The sequence below is a fragment of the Ursus maritimus genome, unplaced genomic scaffold (genome assembly GCF_017311325.1).
Source record: "Ursus maritimus isolate PB19 unplaced genomic scaffold, ASM1731132v1 scaffold_35, whole genome shotgun sequence".
Taxonomy (NCBI): domain Eukaryota; kingdom Metazoa; phylum Chordata; class Mammalia; order Carnivora; family Ursidae; genus Ursus; species Ursus maritimus.
Genome location: NW_024426119.1, coordinates 16,612,039 through 16,639,686, shown reverse-complemented (window position 1 = coordinate 16,639,686; position 27,648 = coordinate 16,612,039). Strand labels below are relative to the sequence as shown.

Here is a 27,648-nt window from a genome sequence, read left to right as displayed (position 1 = left end):
TCCTCAGGGGGACGTGTGGTTCGTGCAGCGGACATCAGGTCTTCCTAGCGGGCTGCCGTCGCCCAGCGCCTGACACTGGGCCTGACGCACAGGGCATCACAGGTGACCGCTGAGGGAGTGCGGATGATGGAGCTCGAGGAAGCTCAGGGTCCTCCTGGGTGGGGATGACCGCCCCTAGGGTTGTTTCTGAGAATAATGAGCAAACCCAGCCACAGCCCCGGCCCCCAGGACACCCCTCTATCTTCCTTCCCCGTGGTACACGATTCCCCCTCGGATCGGAAAGCCGGTTCATCCTTCCCTGCTGTTTATACGGCCCCGTCGTGTTTAGGCGCCCGGGAGAAGCAGGCGCTATTCCTCTCCTCGGAGAGAAGTTGGGTTATCTCTAATAGAAGACAGAACTCAAACCAAATTAGATTATTTTACCTCAGAAGCCAGTTTCAACTGATCCTTTTGAATGGTATCGTTCTATTATTATATATTACTTCAAACTTAATAGAAAAAAATTGATTAAAATATGTGCCCCGTTCATATCTAGCCTGGCTGAATGCCACAAGACACATTAATTGGAAATGAATTTCTACAAACCCAATCAAGCATCATGAAGATGAAAAATGTACCTTTTTCCCTCCGTTCCTTCATTGATTTTTCATTTTCCCCACTCAGAGCTTCATTTAGCAATTTTTCAGTTTCGTTTTGTTGTGGCCTTAATTCATTCCCTTCACTCCCCCCCAGAATGAGATAATGTACCATTTTCCTTGTCCTTTTTAAACTGTTCTTTCGTGTTGCATTAGTGCAGGGCAGATTCTGATCTTGTCATATTTCCCTGTGCTTTATTATTTTTCAGGAAAAGAGGGTAACTTTATTATTTTTTAAATTCTTACTGCGGTGGTTTTTGTCAAGGAGAATGCACTTTAAAAATACAGTAACTATGAAATTACAGTGTTACAAGACTTCTGAGATAGAATTAAGAGCCGCTGTCGCAAACATGAGAAACCTTTTCAGTGCAAGAGTGGAGCGTATCCATTCTTCTCATTTCTCGTGGTGGGGTACGTGAAGATGGAGCATGATTCCGATTTTGTTAAGGGAAATGAGGACAGTTATTTTCTAGATCACACAGGGGAACAAGAGTATGGGTGGCAAACAAGGCCCTGTGAGGACGGGGGAAGGCAAAAGGAGAAAGTGACTACGTGCCTGAGTGAGTTCTAGAAGGTTCTTGGTTGTCCTGTTCCATGCCTGCTCTGGTCACGTCACTGATTCACTGGGCCTCTAGAGGGTTGAAAACAATAACGGGAATCTTCAAACCGTTTTTCTTGTGAACTTTTCAAATACTCTAACAGCATAAATTTCCCTGGAGAGGTCAACAGGGGCTCATAATAAAGTATCCCGTTGCTTTACTTTTACCTAGAATTCATAACCTTGGTTATCTCGTTTTTGATTAGAAGTTTTAATTGGCAATTATTCAGTGGGAAAAAATTATTTCTTCATAAACGTGGTTTAAAGCAGAAAGCGTTTTGAAATGCGAGTCTCTGGGAAAGAGAACAAATCAGAGGTGTTGGTGATAGAGGCTGGGAGCTTTATTAACGTGTGGTCAAGTTTCACGGTATACACGCATGTGTGTACACACGCACGCACGCGGCCCTCACACTCTGATTTTGAATACATGTGGGGCTTAATTGGTTATTCCTAAACTTTGAAAATTAAACAAGTTTCAAAGAATATAAACAATTAGATCATGGACTGAGTTTGCATTGAACAAATCCAATTCCCTTTACCTTGCCAGGTTTTAACGCGATTTGACATCGTCAGTTTTAACATACCTTCTAGTATTGTGCTCCATTTCAGTGTGTTCGCTGTTTTATTTAAGGCATTTTCCAGATATATGTATATCGTCATTTGCCAGTTTCTTAAAAAAAACATATCAAGTGCAGTCTAGTATTTAATACTTATTTGCTGCCGCATTTCTTACATTCATTAGTTTCTGTTCACATCCCCAACCTCGATCGTTATGTTTCGCGAGTTTTGCACAATCAGGTACTATTCACATAATTCTGATCACAGAGCTGTATCTTCTTCTGACATTGACCTGAAATGACCTGCGGCCTGTATGTCTGTCACTAACAGGAAACAAATGCCAGGAAGCCGAGAAGCCTCGCGACTTCTAGGGTTGCTCCGAATCTGTAACAGGCCCTTCCCAAAATTTGGTACAGTTTCACTTTGTTCTGGTTGACATACAAGCTGTTCTTGAAAGAAATCGGGAGGAGTCCTTTCACTGTAGCATTTCCCCCCCCCCAAAATCAGGTTATAAAAATGTGTGGATTGACAAGGGCGATTACATCTTCTACGAGACCAGTTCTTTTATATAGGACCACTGATACAGTAAACACGTGTCCCGTGTGGGGGTGCTGTCTAGTGCAAGAGAAAGATGTCAACACAGGATAGTAGGAGCAGTCGGGGCCCTAACAGGGGTTTGTTCGAAGGGCCGAGGTAGAACGGAAGAGGGAGACATGAAGCCAGCCCGGAAGCCTTGGGAATTGCTGGTCTGGGAGGTGACTCGTGAGCATGTTGTGACAGCAGGAGATTTCCTGGTGGAGAGTGGGGTGGAAGGTGGGAAGGCGTGCGTGATGGAAGCACCAGCCTGTGCAAAGGCCCAGAGGCAGGACCCCTGGATGTCTGCGGAGTGCTGAGAAGGTGGACTGGCTTAAATGTAGCGGACAGGACAGGCCTGGAATGACAGTGGGGAGAGAGTGGGACCATAGCAGGAGGGCCTCACATCCATGCTAGGGAGTTTAATTAAATTTTACAAGCTTGGGAGGGTTCTTAAGGAGGAGAGTGATATATTCAGCATCTCTGGGGGGAGGCCTAGAAGTCACTATTTTGTAAAAGCTCCCCCTGGGTGATTCCATTGTGTGGCCGTAGCCTCAGAGGGATTGCTTAGCTCAGATCACCTAGGGAGGTAACCCCACGGTGGCTAGTGTGAAGAAAAGCCATTAACGAGAGGCTACACTTCTGCCCCCACCCCCCACCACACAACTGTAAATATCAAACTGGCTGTAGTCTTAAGGGATCTAGCATCCCACAGGAACATTAGGCTGCAAGACATACTCAGTTGAGTTACAAAGAAACATGCTTATCGAAACAAAAATAGGAAAGAATTCTATTAACGTTAGTTAAGAGGTTCCAGATTTTACCAAGATGGGTTTCTGCCTTTGTTCTATAAGGGGGGGGGGTGTCTACTATTTGATATTGAAATTTAACTGTTGTGACAAGATTATGTTCCTGTTAAGTAAAATGGATGGGGTCTGGAAAATAAATGCTTCTCATTTCTCATTTCTTAATGCCCTGATTTGAGCCTGGGAGCCTGGGTCATTTACCACCTCCTGGTGACAGCTGGACCTAAATGCAGCTTCATGAAGACGACACAAAGCTCTTCAAGGTCAAATTTACAAACTTCAGTGTATGGCAAAGAGCAGAGGGTGCATGCCAGCTGCGTGGTACCCTGGATTTTGGAGTGGCCCCTGATTTTGGGGGTGCTTTGGGGGCCACATCCACCTTGGTTCATCGGGGCCTCCAAGAGTCTGTTCAGTTTTGCCCCCAGAGTCTAAGGGATAGATTGTGGAGAGATGGATGGAGTCACTCATTCACTCGCTCGTTATCTGAGAGTAGAAAGATGACCACGGTCTTTACTCTCAAGAAGCTCACAGTATTGGGGGCGGGGGAGGAAAGCCAGTAATCACATGGTAGTAGCTCGATTTCGAGTGTTTTTTTCTGCGCGGGGCTCTGTGGGAGACAACCTGTGAAGGCGCTTGGAAGTTGGCGGTCAGAAATACCACCACTCAAATGCGTGGTTTAGAGCTTGCAGCCCACGATGGGGGTCTCACGGGAGGATATGTGGGTTGTGCTCCAGGGGCAGACCCTGGTGGGGACTGAGTTGAGATTCCAAGTTGGCACCCGTTGCCGGGCAGGAGGGCCAAGGCATGTATTGCCTGCCACCCTCGGTGTCCCTTTTTCTCTAAGCTGAACAAGTCAGCCCCTGGTCACAGAATATCCTGTACCGGATGTTTCTGTGAGGAACCCTCAAGCGTGCAGGCAAACGCGAGGGCAGAGCATTCACTGAGCGCGAGAGCACGGTCGCTCCTTGAAGCTTCAGTTGCTGAAAGACGACACTTGTTGGCAGAAGCTTCAGCACCCCCAAATCCTTCCCACAGCTGTTCTGTCTCCCCAGAAGGCGGGGCCCGTTTGCTCCAGCATCAGCCCTCTGCCCTCTTAGCACCCCCAGAATTCCCCTCCTTCCGCACCCTCCGGGTGACCTCTCTCCTTGTGTCTACTCCTTTTTTAAATGAAAATCCTCAGTATCTTCATGTGAACTGCTCATTAGGGTGCCCTCCAACCCCATCTCTTGCTGAGATTCCACTCCGATTCCTTCAGAGGTAGTGAAGCAAGTGTACTCGAAGTCCCTTTTTATGTTACTGGATGAAATTTACCTGACCTCCTTGAAACATGGTAGCTAATTTCAGCTAATTTCTTGCCTCTCATTTAAAGAATTCAAGTCCATTTTTAAAAAAACCTTAATGCTATAGGAAGGAACGAAAGGGGAACACTGTAAGGATGATTTTTGAAAACTATTCCTACAAATATTGAAGGAAATTTGAAGAAAAAGAAACTTCCCTTTTGCCCATAATCCTACTCCAAACTCAGTACGATTTCATTCCTCTAACTTCCAGCTTTTAGCTTCGATCATCGCAAGCTTTGGTTTTTGTTTTCTTTTGATCCCTTGAGGCTTTTCTTAAACACTTTTACATTCTGCAGTATATTTGCACTGTCTGTCATATATTCCATTAAGTTGATATTCCATAATGTACTACCCAGTGCTTTAGTGCTGGCCGTTAAGGTTATTTCCAGTTTCTATTATAAATAATAGGAGCAAGAACATCTTTGTATATATAGCTTTTTTCCTATGTCTGAATTATATCCTTAGGATAGATTCCCAGGAGTGGGATTAGTGGGTCAAAGGGTAGGAACAGCTTTATGGCTCTTAATATTTATTGCTAAATTGCCCAAAGGGTCATTCTAATTTACAATGCCACCTGCAACACACGAGAGAGGCCGCCCCTCCCAGCTCTTTCAACACTGATTTCTTCAGCCGGTAGTTTTGGGCACATTTAATCATTATTAAAGGGTAACTTGTTACTGTTTTTAATTATAATTTCTTTAATTATTATCAACATTGGACAGTTTTTCTTAAACGTGTTTCTCATTATATTCTGTTTTATATGGCTTACTTTTTATGTGGGAGGATTATATTTTTTGGCACTGGGTGGAATTTAAAATATTTTATCGTGAAAATGTGAGATGCATTCAGGACACAGAGACTAATCAATGAAGCCCCCTAGACTCATGACCAGAATCAACAAACAGCAAAACTTGGCTCTATTTGCCCCTTCTTTTCCTCTTTTTTCCCCCTCGTGTAGTAATTTTAAAGCAAATCCCAGACCTGCTACTTGTGTTTCTTACACACTTCACTATCCATCTCGAGAACATACGGACTTTTTATCTAGTCATAATGCCATTGTCGCACCTAACAAAATTAATGATAAATCCTTGGTATCATGTAATACCTGTCCTAAAATTTTCTGAAATGTCTTTTAAATGGCCTTTTTACTGAAGCTTTGTTTCAGTCAGTATATAGAGAAGGTCCGTTTGTTTGGTGGTTATGTTTCTCGAGTCTTTTAATCTAGAACACACTTCTCCCTGATGACCCTCCTCCCCTGCCAAGTTTCCTGCACCCAGTGACATTGCAGGACCGGAGTCAGTTGTCCTGTAAACGTTCCCACATTTGGAATTTGACTTTTTATTAGCTCTGGCAGCTTGGTGGGATTCAGTTTTACCTTTCCGTCGGGGGAAGCAAGAATACTTGTGCTGTGTGATTTCCTCGGTCTTCAGTGGCGCGTCAGGTCTGATTGTCCCCCTCTGGGTGATGCTGAGACCGATCACAGATTCAGATGGGGACAGCCCAAAACACAGTTGTAAAGTTCCGCCTCAGCTTTGCCCCTGACTGGTTCATCTGTTAATTCACTTAATATAATGAGCCAGTTATGTCCTAGGGATTGCACACTGGTGATTTTCTAAATTGATCATCCTTTCCCCATTTATTCACTGGAACTCTTCTGAAAAATAAAACTTTCCCCCTCATTAACTAGGACTTCTTAGTAATCTCCAAATGCAGTTTGTACAAGAAGGACAGGCTACATGCTTTATTCTGCCTCTAAGTTGCCAAGTTTCTAAGTAAGGAGTTGGTTCCCTAGTCACTCCCAATGGTGTTGCTGTTGGTTTTCGTTTTTGAAGAATCGTAACATATTCGGGGTTTTAAAAACACATTTATTCCATGTGTTTTACTCAGTTACATTTGTTATTCTTTTTGATGCTAAGATTGTCCCAATCCTTGGCCCAAGAGGGACCCCTCCCCCCGTGTATTTGTTTTCAGGCACCACAAGGTGTCTTGGTTTCATCTAGTATATTTTTACCCCTTGAAATGAGCTGTTCCTCCAAGATGACCCATGTTTTGTTGGTGAGGTATTTAGATGCCACAATCTGGATATGTTATGTACTTATTTCTAAGTTTCCTCAGCAGACAGAGTTAGGAAATGCATACTTAACAAATGAAAATAAAATATTAATTCTGAGTTCATACTGATATTTTCATTTCAAATTTAACAAAACTTTTATTTCTTTGATTTCACAGTTGTATTTCTTTCTCTTACACTAATAACCTTGGTTCCAAACATTATTATACTGCAGTATCTCAAAGTAGTTTCAAAACAATACTGTTACCAACAATTTTCCTAGTGAATAAGAGATTTCTTTGCAGTTCTGTTTATCTTTAGAATACATTCTGCTAAAAACAGAGTCAAATTAGCTTGTTCTAACAAACTTGAGTTCTTTTCACCAATTGGATATACAGTTAAGTTCCTTTATTTCAATTTGTTTTCAAGTTTTCATTTTTTTTCTTTTTAGTTTAGTTTTATTTTTTGAATCCGTAAAGTGTGCTTTCAAAATTAAATGTAGGTAACAAAGTATTATCAAAAAAGTCTTTCTTCTGCCTGCTGTAATTTCCTTCTTTCCCTCTTGGCAACTATTTCTTAATAATTAAGGTTTCTTTTATCTTTGCAGAATTTCTTTTTGCAAATATAGATGCATTCAGATGGCCTCATCTGTTTTACACTAAAGCTCGTATACCATATATTCCTTACCGTACACCGTGTCTGTTCTAGAGATCTTCATAGGCATCCATTGTCATGATGAACCACGGTTTATTGAACCAGCCATTTATTGATTGATGGAGTTCTGTTTTCTTTCTGTCTTCTAAAAACCAAAAATCCTTTGTCCAAGTCATTTTATACTTTAGCCGATGTGTCTTTGGGGATCTATTTCTAGGAATGGGATTGCTGGGTCAAAGGGCAATGCGATGTACTTTTGTCTTTTCCTAGCTCCTGCTAGATTCACTTCTAAAGGGATTGTGTGTCGTTCTGCAGTGAGAAAGATTTTTAAAAAGATTTTGCAAATGCACAAATTCGATATACCAGATCGCTGAAAAATTAGTGTGTGCTTCACAGTCACCAGTTATTGATTGAACCCGCACACTGTTCCCACGGTTGTCTATTGCCTACAACACAGCCTGGAAGAGAGCACCCTGGTTCTTGCTTTTAGGGCATCTATGGGTTTGTTTTTGTTTTTTTTTTAAAGATTTTATTTATTCATTTGACAGACAGACAGCGAGAGAGGGAACACAGGAAGGGGGAGTGGGAGAGGAAGAAGCAGGCTCCCAGCGGAGGAGCCCAATGTGGGGCTCGATCCCAGGACCCTGGGATCACGCCCTGAGCCGAAGGCAGACGCTTAACGACTGAGCCACCCAGGCGCCCCTAGGGATCTATGGTTTGTCTGCGGAACATGACAGGAATGAAAAGCAAAGCTAGAGGGGCGCCTGGGTGGCACAGCGGTTAAGCGTCTGCCTTCGGCTCAGGGCATGATCCCGGCGTTCTGGGATAGAGCCCCACATCAGGCTCCTCCACTATGAGCCTGCTTCTTCCTCTCCCACTCCCCCTGCTTGTGTTCCCTCTCTCGCTGGCTGTCTCTATCTCTGTCAAATAAATAAATAAAAAATCTTAAAAAAAAAAAAAAAAAAAGAAAAGCAAAGCTAGAGTGGCTGAAGATAGACCATGTTGTAAAAACAACGGTGAACGCCCAGCTCAAGTCTCTCTCTTTATCCCAGGCCGCAAGAGTCCTGGATCCTCTCAATTCCATTTGCACTTTCAGTGACAGCCACCCTTTTCCCAGACCAAAACTTCGGACACCTGGTTGAACAAATATGAATCTGCTCACAGGAATAACAGCACTAAACGTTCGAAATGCGGGCTGCCTCACAAGTTTAAGCTGAATAATTACTTTACGTAGAGTCGCGTCTGCATCTCCCAAAGCCACGCTCTCTGGCACACGTATGGGGTGTTAATAAGGGTTACACAGCAAAATCAGTGTGGAAACCTTAGGTTACACAAACGGAGATGTGACTCCAACATCGTGTGGCCGCAGAACCCTCTATTCCAGGGAGCGTTTCGTGTAAACACTGTTCCGTGAGACTCAGAGACCCGAAGCACAGTGGGTTCTATCAGACGACAACCAGAGGCGTCTCTTCAAGTTGACTAACTTGTGCTTCTACAATTCTGTACGGTTTTTATTAATAATTCTTCATTCGTTTTTTTTTCTAGATTGAATCACTGAAGAAAAAGGTGCAGCAGAAACAGCTCTTAATATTGCAGCTTTTAGAAAAGATCTCTTTCTTAGAAGGAGAGGTAAGAAACTGTGTTAAGTTGGTGTCTTCTCTACCATTAAATTTTATGTTGCTGAGCCTACCGCCTACACTTAATTAAAAATATGGCTATTTCCTGGCCTTATGAAATTGACTGAAGGTTAACTGCCAACACTGAAAATGAGATTCTGACAGCTAGTCTTTCTTTACCACCTGACTCTCCTCATCCCAGCCTGCTGCCCACATCTGCTTTTTGGCTCTCGTTTTTCTTGCTCAGGAATTTTCTTAGCAAGTCTGATAAGCTGTTGAACAACGCTGATGATTTCCCACACGTATGTGGGGCTTTATAACTTGTGAGGTATTTTCACAGACATTCCTCACATGGTTCTCTCAGCAGTTTTAAGAAAGGCAAGACAAGGATCATTATCTTTATATTAACAAATGTTTCAAAAGGAGGCACAGGAAAAAAAATAAAAATAAAAGAAGGCCCAGAGAAGGCAGGTGGCTTTGCTCACGATCGCCCAGCTTGGATGACGGCGGAGCCAGGGTGAGAGATGGGTTCCGAATCCACCTCTCTTCTGCGACACTGAGTCAACAGGTTCAGAGGTGACTTAATTTCACCTGAAACTTTGAAGATATTTAGTCTTCTTGACCTTCTGGCTTTTTTGAAAGTCATTCTGAAGATTTGGTAGGTTCCAGAAAAGGAAATTATGGAGTTGGAAGAACTTTAAGAACTTAGGTATAAATAGAAGGAGAAGCCAAAATGTATTCGCTCTGAAGGCTCTTTATTAAGAACTTGGCATTGAGCCTCTTCCTTTTGAGCCTCACGAATCTCTCCTTGTCTGTGCCCCTCAGCGTGGTTCTTCCCCGAGGGAGACAGCCCAGGAGACAGTGATGAAGGATGGAGACGGGACAGATGACATTGTTGTAGCACCTGGTGTCGCTGGGCGCCCTTGTTTTCCTCATCCTTTGTATAACGTGGAGGCTAAGAGCAGAATCAGACTTCCCCGAGTTTGAGCTCTAGAGCTGCCTCTGATGAGCTGGGTGACGCTGGGGGGCTTCCTTAGACTTACAAAACGAGGACGGAAGCCGCAGCTACACGTGTGTGACCGTGCAGTGAGAGAGCAGAGAAGGCGCCTGGCAGGTTTCTTAAGAGGGATGCCCTAGGAATTAGGTTGTATTTCTCCCATTTTAGAGATGGGGAGACTGAGGTTCAGGGGCATGAAGGAGCCCGCCCAAGCTGACAGTAGAAATGGGTAAGCGTGAATTCAAAGCCTGAGCTCCTAACTGCCATGTCTGTGCGTTTTCATTTGCTCTGTTTGGGGAGCCGCCTATAAAAGTCACGGTAGCGGATTCAAACTCCAGAGCCTCGGTGTCCGGACAGCGGAGTAAATGGGCGCTTGCCCTGTCCCACTCCTGCCCTCCCCTCTGCAGTCCCTGGGTGCGGCTCCAGCCTTGCAATGGATGTTTCTAAGAACCTCCTCCCAAACCACAGCTCCCAGTGGGAGGGAACACACCTTCTTCCCCAGTGAGAGCAGACTGAGTGTCCTGGTGGGAGCCTGTGGGTCCAGAGAGAGGAAGGAGATGCTGACAGGAGAGGCCGTGCCCGCCAGCCCTCTCCCTCCCCCCAGCTGTGCCCCTCAGGCCAGCTCTGCTGCTGGTGGATGTGAAAGTGCAAGGGGCTCCTGTGCACAGCAAACAGCATTACACACGTGGCTGCCTTGTTTAATGCCCGCGTTCTCACACCTCTCTCTTGCCCAGACCCTGAGATGTGGCTCTTAGTCCACATGGTGGATTTGGTGGGTGATCCCAGGAAGCCCCAGCTGGGGGGAGGGGAGAAGTCAGGGAGAGGATGAGGCCTTGCTGAGGAGGCTGCCACGGTGGGCAGCCGCAGCTCTCACGTCCGGGAGATGCTACGCTCTTACCTGAAGTCAGAGAGCAGGGCACTGATGAACTAACTCCCGTCAGCCGTGGGTTGAGGCCTGCTCCTGGGGGACGCGGCAGCTGCGGCCTGCCCTCGGGTGGTTAGACGACGCTCCCAGGTAGAGTCACAAGTGTCATGTCAGGAAATGGTGAGTGTCTGAAGAGCGCGGGTGGGGGCAGCAGCATCTGCTAATGTATATCCAATAAGCAAGACTTCGAGAACCAGTTTCCCTTGAGCATTTAAACTCTGATTATGAATTTGTTCGATTACATTCCCATAAGCTATTTAAATCCCACTATAATGTCGTAGGGCTAGTTCGTCTTGATCACTTCCTGCAGCCACTTAAACAGCAGATAAAACACATACAAAATAAGGTACATAATGACAAGATTTAATAATACATTTAACACTTTAACTTAGTCTAACATATTAAATATCTGGGGCTTAATTTATTTCTTCATTGTTTCTGTTCTTTTTTTTTTTTTTTTTTTTTTGTATCTTCCCAAGGCTATTGTTTTATTTATTTCAAAGTGTTCTAAGAGTTGACATCATTGTAACACTTTCCAGACAGGTGCAGGGATCTTTCAGATCCAAAGGAAACAGAATAACTTCTCTGAGTAGCTGAGGTCAGGGTGTGGGGGGGGGGGGTTGGGGGGGGGGGGGGGGGGGGGGATGCACTCGGAATGAGGTGGCTTCAGGGTGATTCAAAGTCAGGACCCCTTATCATCGTGATACACTGACCTAGTTTTTGACTCTTAAAATTTTATGCATTCCTTATTAATATTTTACCCTACTTTCTTGGGCCAGGTAGAGATTTCACCTCCTAGGAGATGAGAGACTGAGTTTGAGTACTTGGTTTTCCTCTTTAGGCTGCCTGACTGGTTTATCACGTTACGAACACACTGCTGACTGTTGGTTCCTTGTTAACTGTATGTGACCACTAATGGCAGTGGATCTCTGCCCCTTTTCCACCCGGTTGTTGTAGGGTTACCAACACCACGCAGTCCTCCCGTGGGCCCTAAAGTCCTGATGTGATCTGACTTATAATTCCTTTTGTTATTCTTTATATTCAGAAACTTTATATACAAACATATATTTAATACTCTATAAACTGTATCACCTTATATCTAAATGCCTTCTAGTTTTAAAAATGAGTATAAATTGTGACATAGCTTATTATGGTCACCCTTCTTTCCTATTATTTTTTAAGATTTTATTTATTTGTCAGAGAGAGAGAGTGAAAGAGCACAAGCAGGGGGAGTGGCAGGCAGGGGAGAAGCAGGCTCCCCGCTGAGCAAGGAGCCTGCCGCAGACTCAATCCCAGGACCGCGGGATCATGACCGAGCTAAAGGCAGAGACTTAACGACTGAGCCACCCAGGCGCCCCCTTCTTTTCTATCAAAACTATCTTTGTGTACACTTTCTATTAACTTTCCCTTTGAGAGACACTGTTGAACACAAGGCATCTCTCAGACTTACCTTATTTCCATGATAATTATTTTCTTCTCCTCCTTTGTCGATGCCCCAATTGTTGCAACTCAGCCGGGGAGACTTCTCTTCCATCGGCTTCTTCGCCTGTATATCAGGGTTCCTGATGCTTTTGGGCTCATTCTTGCCATCCTTGATTTTGTCCTGTTTCAAGATATGATATTGGCTTGTCTCCAAGGAGCCCTGGTTCATTTTAGTGGCGAACTATATTGAAAACTGCCTCGGCACGGGAATTGGTCGTGGCTAAAGCACTGTGCCTACTGTTAGGCCAATTTTAGTCATGACAGAATTGGGGGCCATGTGTGTCTTTTTAAGACTATGAAATAACACTGACACTTTCCAAATTTAATTGTATTTATTGCTTTACAATACAGGGTTCTGTTAGCCACTAAAAATTCCTATGCTCTTGGCCTGTTCTAACATCAGTCATTTTTATACCACAGCTTCCAATCGCCTGCTTTAAACTATAATGATGCCAAAAGTGGTATTTCAAATATCTTTGTGAAGTTTTGATAGACATATCTGGTAACCTCTTATATTCCATCTTATTAATAAAGTAGCTACCTTTTATTAAGGGCCTAATTGCAGACTCTGGAGTGAGGCTGCCCGAGTTCAAATCTCAGCTCTGCCACTTACTAGTTACGGGATCTTGAGCAAGTTACTGAACTGCTCTGGGCCTCAGTTTGCTCATCTGTAAAAGGGAGTTTTCTTTAAAATGGTGTCTTCTCCATAGAGTTGTTACGAGGATTAAATTAGTTCATATTTAGTGATTTGAAAAGTACATGGCTCACTGTAAATGCCATATATGTTTACTGTTTTTCCAATTGTCTGGGCCCCAGGGTCTCCTTTCATTGTCCCTGATACATATTTCTTCCTCCTCCTTCTCCTCTCCACCTTCCTTTTTAAAGTAGCAAATGTGGATCATTTTGGTCTCAATCCATCATTGGTACTTACTGATGCTTACTCAGATTTTGAGCCCCCCATTCCCACCAGATCCCTAGAAGTTTGCGCTAGCCTAGCCCCATCAGACCTCATTTTCATCAAACAATTCAAAATCTTCCTGATACAAAAATATGGCCATTCTTTTTTTTCTCCCAACAACTTATATTTGCCCACCTCCTGAAGAAGGAATATCCCATTCCGTTTCCGATCTAGAAACTGCTACTGAAATAAAATCCTAAGAATGCACCTCCATAAGGTTGATCAGCTTTCTGAAACTCTGAACTGAACTCATTCCATTTTTCTCTGCTGAAAATCCTGAACTTACAGCAAAATTCAAAGGTCAGAGGAAAGAAGTCCCACGTCTTGGTTTTGTTCATCCTGCATTTAATGTGTGTTGTCTGATACGTAAAGCTCTCCACGTGTCCGTTGTGCATTCCTGGGACTTTTATTAATTTTCCAGGGTACTAGTGGGGCAGCAGCACCAGGCACCAGGGCTCCACGTCCGCGTTTTATTGGACATACATTCTTGTTTAGCGCATGTGCTATGGCTCCAGCCATTCCCTCCCCTGGGCCCGAGGGAGTTGGGGGAGGACGTGGCTGCTGTACATTTGTGACATAATTTCCCAAAAATGCCAAAAGGTGCAGTACCAGGTCCTTCGTTGCTGGAAGGCACGCAGCCTCCTGAACTGCATTTCACATCTGAACACAAGGGGGCGGTGTTTGAAAGCAGGACGACCCTGGAACTGGAAGCGCTGTCAGGGAAGCTATGGGCTACAGAGCACAAGCCAGGCAGTAGTTAGTGAGGCTGCACTTTGTGGGTTCACTTTAGGTCCAGTCTGTGGGACAGGGTGCAGAGTCTCTGTTTTCCTGGATGGAGTCCCAGCATTTTCTGGTTTAACTGTTTCTTAGTCCGTCCCTCCTCCTCTAACTTGTCTCCTACTGCCCATCTTCAGGCTCTCACCTCCTTTTGCTTGTCAACCTTGTTGTGTATCATTTACATAAACAAACCTCATCTGTGCGAAGTGTATAGTGACAGATGGGAACTAGAAGTATTATGGTGGACATTCCACAGTGTATATATATATGAATAGCGAATCATGTCGTACACCTGAAACTACAATGTGATCTGTCAATTACAGCTTAAAAAACAAACATCTAGTTCAGTGACTTTTGACAGTTGTACGTACCTGTGAAACCACCACCACAATCTAGATGTGGAACATTTCCACCACTTCCCAAAGACTCCCTGTTTCTCTGTTCAACTCCGGGCAGCTAGTGATCTGTTTTTTTTTTCGGTGGTAGGGGTCACTTTATCACTTTTTGTCACTGCAGACTTGTTTGCATTGTCTGGTAAATGAAATCCTACAGTATGGACGCTCTTGTATCTAGCGTCTTCCTCAGAGCATAATGATTCTAGCTGCATCTATGTTGTAGACCTCCCTTTCTGTCGCAGAGTGGCAATCCGCCATATCTATCCATCCACACATTTGTTCATCTACATTTGAGTTTCCAGTTTGGGGCTCTTGTGAATGAAGCTGCGGTAAGCATTACTGTGCAAGTCATTATGTGAACATAGGTCTTTACTCCCCTTGGGTAAATTCCTAGTAGTGGAATAGCTGGGTTGAATGATAGATGCAGGTTTAACTTTCTAAGAGGCTGCCGACAGCTTGTCAAAGGGACTGTAGTATTTTACATTCCCACCAGCAGTTCGAATATTCCAGTTTCTCCACATCTTCACCCTTAGTATCATCAGTCTGTTCAATTTAGCCATCCTAGAGGGCGTATAGGTGGTCTCTCATTGTGGTTTTATTTGCATTTCCATGGTCATTAGTGATGTCGGGTGTCTTCATAAATGCATACTGGCCATTTATGTATTTTGTGTTGTGAAGTGTCCGTTCAAATCTTTTGCCCATTTTATCAAGTTTTTAGTTTTCTTACCGAGTTGTAAGAGTTCTTTTTATATTCTGGATATCAGTTCTTTTTTAGATACATGTATTGTGAATATTTTCTCCCATTTCATGACTTGCTTTTTCATTTTTTTTTTTAATTAAGTAAACTCTACACCCAACGTGGGGCTCAAACTCATGACCCCAAGATCAAGAGTCACATGCTTCACTGACTGAGGCAGCCAGGTGCTCTTTTTCATTTTCTTGAACATACGGTTTTTAGTTTTTATTTTTGATGAAGTTCAGTTTCTCAACTTTTTCTTTTACAGTTTATGCTTTTTGTGTGCTAGGAAATCTTTGCCTACTAACAAGGTCACAGAGATTTTCTCCTAGGGTTTTCCCTAAACATTTTATAGTTTTTGCTTTGTAATTGAGATCTGTAATCCACTTGGAGGTAATTTTTGTGTTTGGTGTGAAGGAATATTTTTTTCCACATACATATCCAGTTGTTTCAGCATCTCTTTGATCCCTGTTATTTGTACAACCCCCCCCTTCTTTGATCAGGCTAGCTGGGAGATTATCAATTTTGTTGATGTTTTAAAAAGTTAGAATAGCTTTTGGTTTTGTTGATATTCTCCATTGTCTGTTTTCTATTGTATTGAGTTTTGCTCTGATAGTCATTATTCCCTTCCTTCTAATTAGTTTGCTCTTCTTTCTCTAGCTCCTTGAGGTGGACATTAGGCCATTGATTTTAGAGCTCTATCAGCAGCTATAAATGTCCCTGAACCCTCTGCTTCAGTGGCACCCCTCAAGCTATGATACGTTGTATTTTCAGTATCATCCAGTTTGAAATATTTTCTAATTTCCTTTGAGAGTCGTCTTTGACTTATATTCAGAAGTGTGTTGTTTAACCTCCAAATATTTGAGGTTTTCTTAGCTATTGTATTGTTTTTGATTTCTGTTATGGTCGGAGAACATACTTTGTATGGTTTTAATTCTTTTAAATTTATTGAGACTTGTCTTATGGCTCAGCACATGGTTTCTCTTGGTTAGTGTAAAAAAAAAGGTATTCTGCTGTTTTTGTGTTCTGTAAGTATCAATTAGACGTAGGTGGTTGAGGGACGCCTGGGTGGCACAGCGGTTAAGCGCCTGTCTTCGGCTCAGGGCGTGATCCCGGCGTTCTGGGATCGAGCCCCACGTCAGGCTCCTCCGCTATGAGCCTGCTTCTTCCTCTCCCACTCCCCCTGCTTGTGTTCCCTCTCTCGCTGGCTGTCTGTCAAATAAATAAATAAAATCTTAAAAAAAAAAAAAAAAGATGTAGGTGGTTGATAGTTTATCTGATTTATCAGTTGCTGACAGAGGGGTGTTAAAATCCATTACTATGGTTTTAGACCATCTATTTTAACTTCATATATTTTGAAGCCCTGTTATTAGATACATATACATTTTTTATTATGTCCTGGTGATGAATTGATGTTTACATTATTATGAAATGTCGATCACTGCCGTGTTCATATTGTCTTGAAGTCTCTCTTATCTGGCATTAATATAGCTCTTCCTGCCGTCTTAAGTTTACCGTCTGTTGTATATCTTTTTCCACCCACTTATTTTCAACTGATCGATGTTTCTGTATTTAATGTGCATCTCGTATAGACCATATATAGTTAAGTCTTGCTTTTTAAAATATATTCTTATAGTCTTTTATTGGAGTGTATAGTCCATTGACATTTAATAATTGGTATGACTGGATTTAGGTCTGTCATTTTACTATTTGTTTTCTGTTTATTCCCTCTGGTTTTGTTTTGTTCCCTCTTTCTTGTATTCTTTTGGATTATTTTTTAGAATTCCATTTTAATGTATCTATTGGCATTTTGCTGTGTCCCTTTTCTCTAATAAACTGTTCATAGCGCGCTTAAAGGTAGTATTGTACTCCTTTGTGTAAAACGTAGAAATCCTGCAATGATATAGGTCTATTTACCCCTCCCCTTGCTGTCAGTCATTATAATTTTTGCTTTAATAGTCATATGTACTTTAGAGAAATTGAGAAAATAGTCTTTCATATTTACTCATACAGTGTATTTCTGATGTTCTTTCATTCCTGAAAATCTCAGGCCTTTTATGTAGCATTTTGTGTAGTGTAGCAATGTGGGGACAAATTCACTTAGTTTTTCTTGATCTGAAAGCGAGCTCTTTTACCTTCATTATTGAATCATAGAGCATTCAGTTTCTTTCTCTTAGTGCTGTCTTCTGACTTCCATGGTTTCTGACGAGAAATCTGTGGTGATTCAAATTATTGTTCCCCCATATATAATAAGATTGCCTTCAAGATTTTTTTCTCTGTGGTTTTCAGTAGTTTGACTGGGATGTGCCGAGGTATAGTTCTCTTTGAATTTATTCTGTTTGGGGTTTGCTGAGATTCTTGGATTTGCAAATTTATGTTTCACCAAATTTGGGAAATGTTTAGCCATTATTTGACTACTTTTCCTGCTCTAGTTTCTTTATCCTTTCCTTCTATGAGTCTAGTATCCCTATGTTAGGCATTAGAAATTGTCCCATAGTTCCAGGAAGCTCCATGTATTATTTTCAGTCTTTTCTTTCTTCATTTTATTGTGATCAAATTATTTTTTAAAAGATTTATTTAGAGTGTGGCAGGGGAGGGGCAGAGGGAGAGTGAGTCTTAAGCACACTGTGCTGAGCGTGGAGCCAAATGTGGGGCTCCATCTCACAACCCTACGATTATGATCTGAACTGAAACCAAGAGCCAGATGCTTAACTGACTGTGCTATCCAGGCGCCCCTGATTTCTATTAATAGGTCTTCAAGTTCACGGACTCCTTCCTTTGTCATCTCCATTCTTTTCTTCAGTCTAGTGAGTTTTTAACATTTCAGGCAATGTATTTTCCAGTTCTAAAGTTTCCATTTGGTTCTTTTTATATATATATATATATATATAAATTTTTTTTTACTACATCAATTAGTAGCATCTCTGACCTTACTGAGCATAGCTGCTTGAAAGGCCTTGTCTGAAAATTCCAACAAACATCAAGATTGGCATCTGTTGCTTCTCTTTCTCCTTGGAAATGGGTCACATTTTCCTGACTCTTGACAAATTCAGTAATTTTGGCCTATAATCTGGACATTGTAAAGGTTCTGTTGTGGAGACTTTGGATTGTTTTATCTGAACAGTGTTGAGGTTTTTGTTTCAGGTAATGAATTTGGTTATACTGACTCCCACCCTGCCGTGCTGTAGTGGGTGATGGCTCAGATCTCGAGTTCAGTTCTTTTCAGTTAGCCCAGCACATGCATGGTTTGGGGGTCTGCCAGAGATCTGAGTCTACAGGCAGAATTTAAAGTTTCTGCCTTCTCTTGACTCTCTTTTTGGCTTTCCCTTTACTCTTGGCAGTCCTGGTTATGCTGGGCTCCTTCTACTGTTTTTTTCGTACTAGAAAGATGATTCTTCTGTTGAATTTCTAAAGTGTGCTGCTGCCACAATGATTGTACTGCTCTTGGGCAAAGCTGCAAACAAAAACAAACTGATGAGTCACAGAGAACCCACTCCAAGCTTGTCACTCCCCCTCACAGCTTGCCTGTCCTTATTCAGTCTCCAAAGACCTTAATAGATTTTTGTCTTCTGTCCAGAGTTTATTCTTTGCAGGAGGATCCACTGGTTAAGTGCCTACTCCTCAACGCCATAAATGCAGCTCTCGCTCCTTGAACTAGGAAATTGCAGTGGCCTCCTTGACTAATCAAGTTTTATTTCCTTTCGCCCAGAGTTTTATTTCCCTGCAAGACAGTTTCCATCTGGAAGCCCAGTGATTGCAATAACATCTAGCGTTGACTCTGGGCTTACAGAATTTGGGGTATAAAATCCTTGTAAAGGCAGATGTAGCCGTTCGTAACTAACTCTTGCTACCTGTATACTGCATAAGGTGCTTGTTCTCAACCTGGTATGTTCTGAAATCCTGGAATACTCAGCCCTTTGTTTCTCTTACTCTCTTTCCCTTGCATAACTCCAGCAAATCTTCATGCAGTTCACTCATTTTCCGTCTTGAGTTCGGCGTCCCGAGTTCCCCCTTAATATTCTTCTGTGGGTCCCTCCGGCATGGGACTTATGACTGTTATTTTCTGCTTGGTTGTCTCTACCCCCAAAAGACCAAACTCAGGGGTTGCAAATCTTGCCATAGTTCTTTAACTGCTAACTAGCTCCCTTCACCTAACCTGATACATAGTTGGTACTCCTTTTTTTTTTGCATTGAAATTTAAGAGTACAGGTTTTTCATTTCAGCTTTCAGTGGGTATCTGCTGTGCACACATAGAGTTCGCCTGAAATAGAACAAAGGATTTGTGGCTACTTGTCTACTATTGACTATATTCGGTGTATCAATAGGGCATATTTACTAGCCTTGTTTTTCTTTCATGCCCCCTAACTGCAGGTAGTTAGCTCAGAATTATGTGAAATCGTCATTACTAAACTCTACCCTGAGAAAAGACAAGGCGGTGGGATTCCTGGAGCTTGTTAATTGGCAAGCCTCTTCTGCCTTTGTTTCTTTCCTTATGAATGGGAGAATCCATATATTGCTGGGGAAGCTGTGTGCATGTGTGTGCACGTGTGTGCGTGTGTGTAAATGCTGTGCCTCGGGCAGTAAGCCAGCAACATTCTCCCATCCTGAGCACTAGGTGATAGATTTGGAGCCCATCCATCTGTCACGGCTTGTCAGCTGCTGGGCTATCTGGAATGCATTCTCTCCCTATCCACCGTTGCCCATTTTTTCTGAAGGGATCCACAGACCTTTACAGAACAGGAGTTTGTACCAGAGCCACTGCTTTGCTCTTTGGTATCACCAGTTCAGAGCAGGAACTGCTGAGCTGTACCCCACGTTCTTTCTTTTGAAACAAAGGAGTTTCTTTTTCAAAGAACTTCTCAACTTTCATGCGTTAATCTAGCCTTAGAAGAGTGCTTTAGCTTCAGGTCCAACCTAAAAGAAAAGACAAATGCTTTAATTTTTTTTCTAATCATGCAAATAACATGCTCCTTATAAAAGTATTTATACATTTATTTATTCAATAAATATTTATCTTGTCTCTCTGACCTGCCATGCACTGAGAATATAGCTAAGAAGATAGATATGGTATTGCCTCATGAAAATTTAGTCTAACAACAAGTGTTGGTGAGGATGGGAAGAAAAAGAAATCCTCTTGCACTGTTGGTGGGAATGCAAACTGGTGCAGCCATGGTGGAAAACAGTATGGAGGGGGTCCTCAGAAAATTAAAAATAGAGCTATCCTACAATCTAGTGATTGCACTACTGGGCATTCACTCGAAGAATATAAAAATACTAATTTAACTTTTAACTAAAGGGATATATGTACCTCTATGTTTATAGTAGCATTTTTACAAAAGCCAAATTATGGAAGCAGTCCAAGTGCCAACTGATAGATGAATGGATAAAGAAGAGGTGCTATATATTTATACAATGGAATATTATTCAGCCATAAAAAATGAAATCTTGCTATTTGCAATGACATGGATGGAGCTAGAGAGTATAATGCTAAACGAAATAAGTCAGAGAAAGACAAATGCCATATGCTTTCACTCATATGTGGAATTTAAGAAACAACACAAATGAACAAAGGGAAAAAAAGACAAACCAAGAAATTAACTCTTACCTCTATAGAACAAACTGATGGTTACCAGCGGGAGGTGGGCTGGGAGATGGGTGACATAGGTGATGGGGACTAAAGAGTACACTTACCAAAGAATTAAACTAGTAATATACAAAAAGAGAAAATTTAACATTACAGAAAAATAAAGAACTTAAAAAAAAATTAAAAACTCAATACTCAGAGATAACCACTGTTAACCTCCTTCTGGAATTTGTGTATGTTTGCCCTTTAGGTGTCAGGCACCATCCTGATTCTTGTGTTTTCATTCCAACAGCCTCAACCCTCTTGCTCTTTGTCCTTCATTTCCCCCATGGGGCAAATTTCCAATTCCTGAGCATCTAATCATCAACCTATGTAATGTTTGGCTCTGGCCTGAAAAAAACTATTTAGAACGCTAATTTTAATCCCAAGGAGCTTGTTCTACTTTATATGTTTGAGATTCTGAATTTTCCAAACCTATGAAATACTAATTATTAAGTTATAGAGGTATTTCCCACTAAATTAAATTAATAGACTTACTCATTTTATAGTTTAATAAGGGAGTATTAAAACATGAGCTGTACCTTATTTATAATTGCAAGAGAAGTGATAAATATCTAAATGCCATCAATGAGACTAAATAATGTACCTCCACACAATGGAATGCTATGAATCCATTAAAATAGCTTGTTGACATAAAAAGAAAATAAACATGGCAAGATATTCACAACAAATTGTTGAGTGAAAAAACCCCACATTTAGCATGGAACGGGGTATTTTGTTTCCACTGATGTAAAATTGGATACGTGTATGTGCATGCACAGAAAACTGTAAGGAGGCAATCTATTTCTTTAACTCCTACTGTGTAAGACGTGCTCACTAAATACATTATGACAGATGTCCATGTCCTAGCGCAAAATCGGATAATGCATATAAATTGTATCATGCGTGTTTGTGGGGGAACCCATTTGCTTGACTAAAAGTACTGTTTTCCTCCTCTCTAGAATAATGAACTACAAAGCAGGCTGGACTATTTAATAGAAACCCAGGCCAAGCCTGAGGTGGAGACCAGAGAGATTGGAGTGGGCTGTGATCTTCTCCCCAGGTATTTGGGAATTTCCTATTTTTCTGACTCAGATTCCTCTTTGACTTAAGAAAATACTTTATGGGGCTGTGATTACCAGAATTGCATTCTTTCTATCAAAAATATTTCTGCAAAGATAAATGGTAACTGCCGAGGGGTCTGGCTCATTTCTCTAGGAGAGGGAGCATTGTGCAGGGCAGGGGTAGTGAAGAGAAGCGTGGGGAAGCCACGGCCGAGAGAGACTGGCCCTGTCAGGCAGTGCATGCATTTGTTCCCCCGTCCGTTCGTTCATTCACTCAGCAAACATCTGTTGGGCACCTTCCCTGTGCGAGATGCTTATGGAGAGTAATGAGATTTGGTTCCTGCCCCACATGCAGACTGGAAGGGGAGACAGACATGGAGGCAGATATTTACAACAGTGCAAGAGGGACTGCGAGGTGCTTTGGTAACACAGAGGAGGGAGGATCTAAAGCTTGAACAAACTCATCTCATCCCTGGTGCCACGACACAGTCTAGTTAAGCACTGGCTCAGCATCACAAATAAATTGATCTGTTTCAGTCACGACAGATGAATAATAACCACAACTTAGTTTGTTCAGTTGCATTTCTGAGCTCGACGACTGACCTGTTTGTCCTGAAGCTGCTCCACACACCCAGGCCTGGGTCTCTCCCCAGTAAGATTAGAGTCTGTGACCCAGTAACTAACCCATCATCTCTAGGTGCTCAAAACTGTGCTCGGACCAAACAGTTACCTAAAGGTAACCAAAGTCACAAAGTACCTCGTGTACTGTGTGTAGGATGGTGAATTCCTGTGTGATCAGGGGCATTTGTGTGTGTTGTGTTAGATATTAGGCCAGAAAAATGTAGAATCCTAGAGCCTTGAATGGTTAGATCTGGTGGGAAATGGTGGTGAGCCCACCACCAAGCTGGGATGTTGAATACCTGGGTCTAGTCCTCCTCGCCAGCAGCAGGATGTGTTCAGGCCAGACTGCCTTTGCTGGGGCCTCTGCTTCCCAGTTTGTAAAGTCAGTGGTTTAGAGTAGGTGATTTCACAGGTTTAACTCAACAGGGAAAAAGCTACGTAAGTAGACTCGAGGTCTCATCAAGATGGGGGACAACGTCCCTGATAAAAATATAGCCAAAAAAGAATGGTCATGTCCAGGGACTCCTTCTGAAATATAAATAGTTTGGCCATTTCTCTCCTTTTTTATTTTTCAGGAACCAAGTGGTTTAGTCCACTTTAATTGCCCACATAATAAATCTTGTTTGGCTTAAGACGGGTACAAAACTATGTCTGAAACCAATAAATTGTTTGTTTTCTAATTCCCACATTTTGGCTTAAAACAAGGTTTTCAATTTGTATGCCGAAGGATAGCCCGAAGCAAACTTTTATGGCTAAGTTATGAAACCACAGAATGGTTTTCATAATGGAAGTGCTGACAGACCCTTAACTTATGGCCATGGTGAACTTGGAAGCCTCTTCAGCATCTAAAAGCAGCTTTTCCATAAATGTAACATTTGGTTTCCCCCAGGATCCATCTTAGCGCTTTCACTGCGTAGGTCAATCAGCAGAGGAAATGAAAGCTACATATCCGCATTTCCGAAAAGGCAGGGTAAGATTCAATTCGTTTCCTCTCCGATATTTATTAAGTGCCTACTACGTGAAAGGTGCCATGCGGGTGTGAGTGGCAAGGAGCACGGGGTCTTTAGAGAGAATTCAGAGCAGTAGTTTCCCACCTGTGCTTCTCAGAGCTGCCTCGCTGCACGCTGGGCTCTCTGCTGGGGCTCAGGGAGAGGCCTCCGGATGCCTCTGGGGGCGGGAGGTGAGCAAGGAGCTGGCCTGCAGGGACCCTCCCCATCCTGAAAAACAAAATAACACAAAACTTAGAAACTCAGCTTTTAGTGTGTTTTAGATGTTGGACCCCAAGTAAGATTTTGTTTGAATGAAACTGGAACCCCCCCCCCCCGTTGAGTTTAATCCCCATGTTTGATAGACTGCAGAATCGAGGCTCAGAGAGGTGAGTGATTCACTGGAAGCCGCACAGCCAGGATTGGAACGAGGCCTTTGGCGTCCTGGTGCGGTACATGTGTCGTTTTAAAATACTAATAGAGTTCCTAAATTGTGTATGTTCTAACAAAATTCCTGGTTCTTATGTGGACTTTGAACTTGCATCTAACTAATACAAGATCCCATGGTGTTTTCCAGAATATTTTGAAAATGGCCCCCTCCAAAATGTTTTAGATCAATAAAAGTATTGCATTAAGCCTTAATTCTGCACATGAGTTTTGTTCTCACTACCTGTTCTTGCACAAAGAATCTGGCAGTGTGGTCCAGTTAGGGCACCTCGGGCCATGGGGCTTTGCTGCCCACCAGCTGCCCGCTGAGCACAGCCTTGGGCAAGCTACTTAATCACTCTGAAGCCTCCGTTATTTCATCCTTAAGATGGGAATGAAGAGGACAATATCAAATCTCATAGGGTTTCTATGAGGATTAAGTGAAAGCATTAAGCATGGTAACTAGTTAAGCACTTACTTAATAAAGAATAGCTATTATTACTATTAACTACACCAAAACTCTGATTTTTCATGTAAGACACTAGATCAAATATAAGTGAATTTGGGGGTGCTAAGACAATTTCATTAATTTTTACTGGTGGTTATGATTGATAGTGCTTCAGCATGCATTAAGCTCTCCAATTAAACTCTCCGTGGTTTGAAACCCTCTACACAGTGCATAAAACCCCGGAAGGCCCCATGATGGAGGCGGCCTCTGTCAGCTGAAATGTCAGAGTGGTCCCGGTGTATTCCAGGCACTGGGCATGCAGCCTCACGGGAGAGGAACGGGCCACCTCGGATTCATTTCTCCCTCTAACTGGCAGGCTTTCATGCTGTGCTCCTGCTAACAGCGTCTGACTTACAATTAGAGCTGCTTGATTTTTATGCTGGAAAAATTCGACATCAGCCTTTTCTTTACTTACAGAGCCCGCAGGCCCCTTTTGTGACCTCCTCCCCACACCCCCACCACTTCTCCATTGTTGCCAGCACTGCGGACTCCGGTGGACAGGGACCCTGGGCTCTCCTCTCCAGCCTAGTACTTTCTTAACGCTCCATAAACATGGGTTGGCTGATCTGCCTCTCCCTGTATCTACAGCTTTGAGCAAATCCCTAATCTCCTTGGGTCTCAGTTTCTCAACCAGAACCAAAAGATGCTGACAGTAATTCCCTTGGGAGCCTGCTGGGCTGGTGAAATGGGATACAGGCATAAAGTGCCTAGCAGGGTAGGCACATTTTCCTATTTCCCTCGATGCTGCCACCACCTTCCCGGGCCCTGAGGTCAGTTCACTGCAGACACCTGTGTCCCAGGCCCGCCTCAGTGCCCATATAGGGCTGTCTCCTCCCTCCTGTCCCACTGCCACCAGCCTGCTGGAGACCTGGGTTCTCTAGGACTAGTCGACTGAATATCACCTTCTGTCTCCAGTTTCTCCTCCTCAGTTCCTTCCCCTCTTCATCTAACCCTTGCATTCCATACATTTCTGGAGAGCACGGATCTTACAACAGAGCCAAGAAGGGAGGAAAGAGGGGAGAAGGCACTCACTGTGATTTCAGAGGCTTTTAAACACCTATTTTTTTAGAAAAGACTCAAGAGTTTGATTTAAAGGTCTGATACATGTTACTGAAAGCCACTGAGAGCAATTTCCAGTTGGCTAGCCTTCCTTCAAAGAGAAAGATGAAAAACAAAAAAGAAACTTTTCTACTTGCCCCTTAGTGACACGTGGTCTCCAGCAAGCTCATAAATTATGTCTTAATAGGTGTGATGTAATGAAAATATTCCCCATGGTCATAAGCGCCAGGCACATAGTAAGTGCTTTAAAATGCCAACATTTTCATACTTCTGTTGTAGAGACCAGAACACAAAGCAGCTTTTTGTCAAAGCTTTATATGCTGACTCTGCTGTTGTTTCCCCCAGGGGACCTGCCCCTTTATGGAATAATAAAAGGTTACCAATAGCATTAATGTGTTAAAGAAAATGGTTGAATTTCAGTTCTGTGGTTGAAATCATTTGTGTTGTTGAAATCCTGTTGTTTCCTAGTGATCAACCAAATAAAATACCTCACTTCTTTTTGAAAGGTTGGGATATCAGAGCCTGTTTTTGAAACCTGGAAAGCCCACCTTTATAAATATTTCTACACTTTACGGGCTTTTAGGATATTACCACCAGAGACCATTTCTGCTACATGGAATTTTCACAGTGGTTGGCACAAATCACCATCCGGCTTCTGCCCTGGCACTCCACTAAACTGCCCGGTCAGGTCACTGAGGACCCCTCAATTGCCAGATCTGTGGCAGGTGACACTCTGACCACTCACTCCTGGAAATCCCTTGTCCTCTGGTTTCCTTACTCATCCATACATTTCGTGATAGCTCAGTGCCTGGCCTGAGTGAGCTGCTGGAGTCATGAAGATGAGCGTGGTTTTCAGCCTTCAGGACACTGTAGCAGAGGATGTGTAGATCAGAGGGGACAATGGGGTGCTACCAGTGGTGTGTCAGAAGCCTAGGGGCACCTGGGTGACTCAGTTGGTTAAGTGTCTGCCTTTGTCTCAAGTCATGCTCTCCGGATCCTGGGATCGAGCCCCACATCAGGCTCCCTGCTCAGTGGGGAGTCTTCTTCTCCCTCTGCCTCTCCCCCGGCTCATGCTCTCTCTCGCACTCTCTCTCTCTCTCACACACGTGTGCTCGCTCTCAAATAAAATCTTAAAAAAAAAAAAAAAGCCTATATGGCAGTCCTTTTCAAGGCTTATGTGGAGAGGGTAGTTTGGAGAGCATGGAAGAGACATACTGAATCTCTTGGGGGGGGGAGACATGTGAAGTTTAAAATTCCCCCCAAGCTTCTAATACACCCCATTAAGAAGCTGTAAGCCAACTACCGTTGAAAATCACCGCAGGGTAGTGGGAAGTGTTAACTGTTAGGAAAGTTTAGCAAAAGTGGACCTTGTGGAAGCAGAAAATTGAGCACCACTGCTCAAGGAAACAGACAAAAAGCACAAAAAGAAAGGTGGAGACTGCAGGACATGGCCATATAGAAGGTGACGTTTGGTTCGAGTCTTGGAATACAGGCAGGGATTCATCAGATCCATTGCATTAGGGAAGCATTCAAGGCAGAGGGGACGACATGAGATTGACAGTGTGGCAACGGTGACAGCTTGGTTTCTTAGCAAGGCCAGACGGGAGATAGGACAGGAGATGGCGGAGGGCCTTTAAGACCATGCACAGCAGCTCAGACTTCATCGCACAAGCGATGGGGAGACTTTGCAAAAGAACGGTATTACGCTTCGATCACTGGAAGATGTCTCTGACAGCGAACTGTCAAAGGGATTTGAGGAGGAGGAAGACTCTGCTAACACCGGAGGCAGGGAGACCATTTAGAATGCTACTCCAGGACTCAGAGAGCGTGAACTAGGCCAATGGCTGAGGGAATAGAGAAGACACATGACTAGTTAACTTTGTGAATCACAGGTTATGGGCCGTTCAGGGAAGGGAGCTGGCTCCTGTCTCATACACGCAACTGGTCACTGCATTAGTGGGGAGAAGGAAGGTAGCTTCTGTTAACAAAAAGCCCACAGACCTCAGCTTAGCAAAATCGAGACTGATTTCTCATGTGACAGTACAAGGCTACCTGGCATGGGGGCCTCACTACACACAGTCACTCAGGAGCCCGGATTCTTCCAGCAAGTCACCTGCCTGGGCTGCCACTATATCCGCAGCATGAAAGGGAAGAGACTGGGCATGAAGGATTATGTAGGAGGATTTTACAGGCTAAACCTATGAGTAATATACATCATTTCTGTCCATTTAGCCACATGGCCCATCAAATTACAAAGGACG

The 27,648-nt window shown here is 43.1% G+C and overlaps 1 protein-coding gene across 1 annotated transcript in view; it reads left to right on the top strand.

Moving 5' to 3' along the window:
* The window catches only part of LOC103676852 (myocardial zonula adherens protein), an 85,587-nt gene that overhangs the window by 55,421 nt on the left and 2,518 nt on the right, over positions 1 to 27,648 (top strand). Inside the window, exons 11-12 of the mRNA XM_040620596.1 lie at positions 8,760 to 8,843; positions 21,686 to 21,786. Of these exons, the coding sequence (XP_040476530.1) occupies positions 8,760 to 8,843; positions 21,686 to 21,786 (185 nt within the window). The remainder of the gene's footprint in view (positions 1 to 8,759; positions 8,844 to 21,685; positions 21,787 to 27,648) is intronic.